This window comes from Arachis ipaensis, chromosome B4 (assembly GCF_059453495.1).
Source record: "Arachis ipaensis isolate K30076 ecotype BB chromosome B4, ASM5945349v1, whole genome shotgun sequence".
NCBI lineage: Eukaryota > Viridiplantae > Streptophyta > Magnoliopsida > Fabales > Fabaceae > Arachis > Arachis ipaensis.
In genome coordinates, this window is record NC_142439.1 from 96,570,585 (window position 1) to 96,574,150 (window position 3,566).

Here is a 3,566-nt window from a genome sequence, read left to right on the forward strand (position 1 = left end):
ACATAGATTAAACATGCTGGGGTTGATTGAGACTAAAAAGCAAGTAGTGACCAGATTTGATGTTGCGAGAATTTGGGGGCAAGAGGGTGCAGGGTGGGATTTTGTAGGCTCTGATGGTGCAGCGGGTGGACTCTTGTTAATATGGGATGAATCTGTATTTAAAATGAATAATTGTTATAAAGGGGAGAGATGGTTGTGTGTTAAAGGGGTCCTGGTAAAGAGTAATTTCAATTGTGCTATTTTCTTGGTCTATGGTGCACATAATAGGGATGCGAAGATTTAGGTGTGGGAAGAGCTGAGTTACATGACTAGGTTATGTCAGGTCCCTAGTTGCTACATGGGAGACTTTAATGAAATAGTGCATGTGGATGAAAGGCAAGGTACTGATTATCTACCTAGGTCGGCGGAAGAATTCAAGAGTTGGATACAGAATATGGATCTAGTGGATCTGCCGCTCATAGATCGCAAGTTCACATGGTTTCGAGGACGTTCTTGCAGTCGTATAGATAGAGCTTTGGTTAGCATGGAGTGGTTAGAAGAGTTTCCTGAGACTAGGATACGTGGTGGACCAAGGGGTTTGTCAGATCACTGTCCTGTAATCTTAGAGTACATGAAGCAGAGGGGGGGTCCAAGGCCATTCCGGAGTCTAGATTCATGGTTTACGAATGAAGGCTTTCTCAGCTTGGTGAAGGAAGAGTGGAGAGGTTTGGGGGAGATACAGTTCACAGACAAGTTGAAGGCTCTGACGATTCCGTTAGGGAATTGGCATAAGGCTATATTTGGGGATATGGACAAGAAGATTATGAAGTTTGAGGAAGAAATTAAGAAGATTGATGACCTGGTAAGCAATGGGGTGTATGATGGAACGATGGAGTCTAGAAGGAAGGCCCTGGTTACCTACTGTGAGAGGTGGTATGTCAGAAAAGAAATCCATTGGAAACAGATGTCTCGGCCTCGACAAGCAAAGGAGATGGACAAAAATACAAGATACTTTCACAACATAGCTTTAGCAAGAAGGAGGAATAATAGGATTGACACACTTTTAATCAACGGCAGGCTGGTCAGGAATCAAGCTAGAATAAAAATTGCTATCAAGGAATACTATAATGATTTATATCATCAGGATAATTCTCCTATGATGGCCTTCAGAGATGGTCTGTTAAGTAGGATAGAGCAGGAAGACTCTGTAAATTTAGAGGCGCTGCCGACAGCTGAGGAGATCAGAGAAGCCATGTGGGATTGTGAGTCTTGTAAGGCACCAGGTTACGACGGGTGATAACGAGAATTATTGCCGGTTTAGAATCAAGAATCAATTCGTTAGTAGCATAGTCCAATCCAATAATAAATTCTCAAGATCAAATAATAAAGTCACAATATAAAATAACCGAGAGTATTTAGCTCCCGGGTCGTCTTCCCTAGGAGTTACAATGAAATGTATAATTATTGGCTATGAGAGAGAGCATGAGAGCATGGGGATTGGGAATGAAAGCAAGAGTAAGCAAGAAATGTAAATAGCAAGAAAGTAAATAAGCATGCAAGGAATGTAAATGGCAACTCTTGGCAAGGAGTGGGTAATCTATGTTTCCTATCCTAGTTGTGGACCACAAACATAGCAATTGTATGGAAGCAATACAAACTAGTCAATCCTCCTTGAGAATTGGTCAAAAGGTATAATTGATCTTAATCCATAAGTCCTAGTCAACTCACTAATTGCTTAGTGAAAGACTAGCGTCAACGGAAACCAAATGAATTAACTATTCTCACACAATGCGGAATGGACATCCACAACTCAATTCCACCCAAACATCCAATTTCTCAACCAAGAGTGTGAAAATTAAACATGCAAGAAATTAAACATCAAGGCAAATAAAAGTCAATGCAATAAAAGTCAAAGCAATTAAATGCAAGTAAAGGAAACTTAAAATGCAAGCAACCTCTTGGCAAGTAATTGAAGGCTAAGGCTAACTATCCTAGTCATTGACCACAAACCTATGATGATTATGAAGAGTTAATCCTACTTAGTCAACCTTACATCGAAGATAAGTCAAATAGGCATAGTTAATTCTAATCCCTAAGTCCTATGTCAACACTAAGGGGTCATATAGAGTCAAGGGAGACCAAATCAACTAACTACTCTAATATATCAAACAAGAATGGACATCAATGACTCAAGGATCACTAAAGTCAACAATTTCAAGCCAAGAGTGTAGAAAAACTAAGTAGAAACTAAGCCAAGCATTTTATCAAACACTTGGTGTGCATGAGAATAAAATAATATTAAATTATAATAAAATAAATTCTAAAACTACCAAAACAAGAAAGTGACAATGACAATTAAAGAAAGCAATAAATGGCATGGAAACATAAATTTGCATTAATTGGAATTAAAATAACAAAAGTGTTCATAACATGAAAAATGTCATAAAAGAGAAAATAACAAAAGAGATGAAGAAGATAAAGACAAGAAAGCATAAAAACATAAATGAAACTACATTAAAGCAAGAATTAAAGTGCTGAAATTAAAAGGAAACTAAGAGAAAACATAATAAAAATTAAACCTAATTGCCCCCTTCATTCCTCTTCACTTTGGCCTTAAATGGCTTCAGAAAATGAGTTTGATTGGGTTTTGGAGACCCAGAATTCACCCCCAGTGATTTGCATTAATGAGCTCACGTGCAGGGACCTGTGCGGACGCGCAAGTACCTATGCGTATGCACGGGTAGACTTATGTCCACTATATCAAATTGCATATCATTTTGAAGCCCCGGACGTTAGCTTTCCAATGCCGCTAAAACCGCCTCATTTGGACCTCTATAGCTTAAGTTATGACCAATTTAGTACAGAGAGGTCAGGGCTGGCAGCTTTCCAAATCCTTCATTTCTTGAATTCTTCCTTTTTGCATGCTCTTTTCCTTACTTCTTCAACCCATACTTGCCTTGGAAACCTGAAAATCACTTAACAAATATATCAAGGTACCAAATGGGATTAAAGTGAATAAAATTGACTAAATTAAGCACAAAAGAGCATGTTTTCACATTTAGGCACAATCTAGGGAGAAGACACAAAATCATGCTATTTTAGTGTATAAGTGTGAGTTTATGTGATGGAATCCACTCAAATCAAATCAAAATATATCGTCAAATATAGATTCATCAAAGGGTACAACATGAATTTTATTAAGAGGTGTTGGGGTGAGATTGGGTTAGAATTCATGGCTGCAGTGATGGGGTTCTTTCAGTCGTCAAGGTTGCCGACAGACTGTAACATCAGTTGGGTGGTGTTGGCACCTAAGTTCATTGGGGCAAAAGAGATTAAATATCTGCATCCTATTAGCATGGTTGGGTGCGTTTACAAGGTTATCTCTAAGGTTTTGGTTAGGAGGATGAGATCAGTAATGGCAGCATTAGTGGGGGAAACTCAGAGTGCATTTATAAAGGGCCAAAAAATACATGATGGAGCACTTATCGCATGTGAAACGGTAAACTGGATTAAACTGAGAAAAAAGGAGGCAGCAATAATCAAGCTAGATTTCCAAAAAGCATATGATAGATTCAAGTGGAGCTTTG

General features: G+C 38.5%; 1 protein-coding gene across 1 annotated transcript; it reads left to right on the plus strand.

Annotated features, from left to right (window-relative positions):
• The first annotated feature begins 337 nt into the window (after positions 1-337).
• Positions 338-1,276, plus strand: LOC107636639 (uncharacterized). The gene has a single exon (XM_016340136.1). It carries the CDS (start codon positions 338-340, stop codon positions 1,274-1,276), a length of 939 nt encoding a protein of 312 aa, XP_016195622.1.
• The last annotated feature ends 2,290 nt before the right edge of the window (positions 1,277-3,566 follow it).

Excerpts from the sequence above, each read along its gene's own strand:
- LOC107636639 (XM_016340136.1), top strand. The coding sequence starts at position 338 with ATGGGAGACTTTAATGAAATAGTGCATGTGGATGAAAGGCAAGGTACT.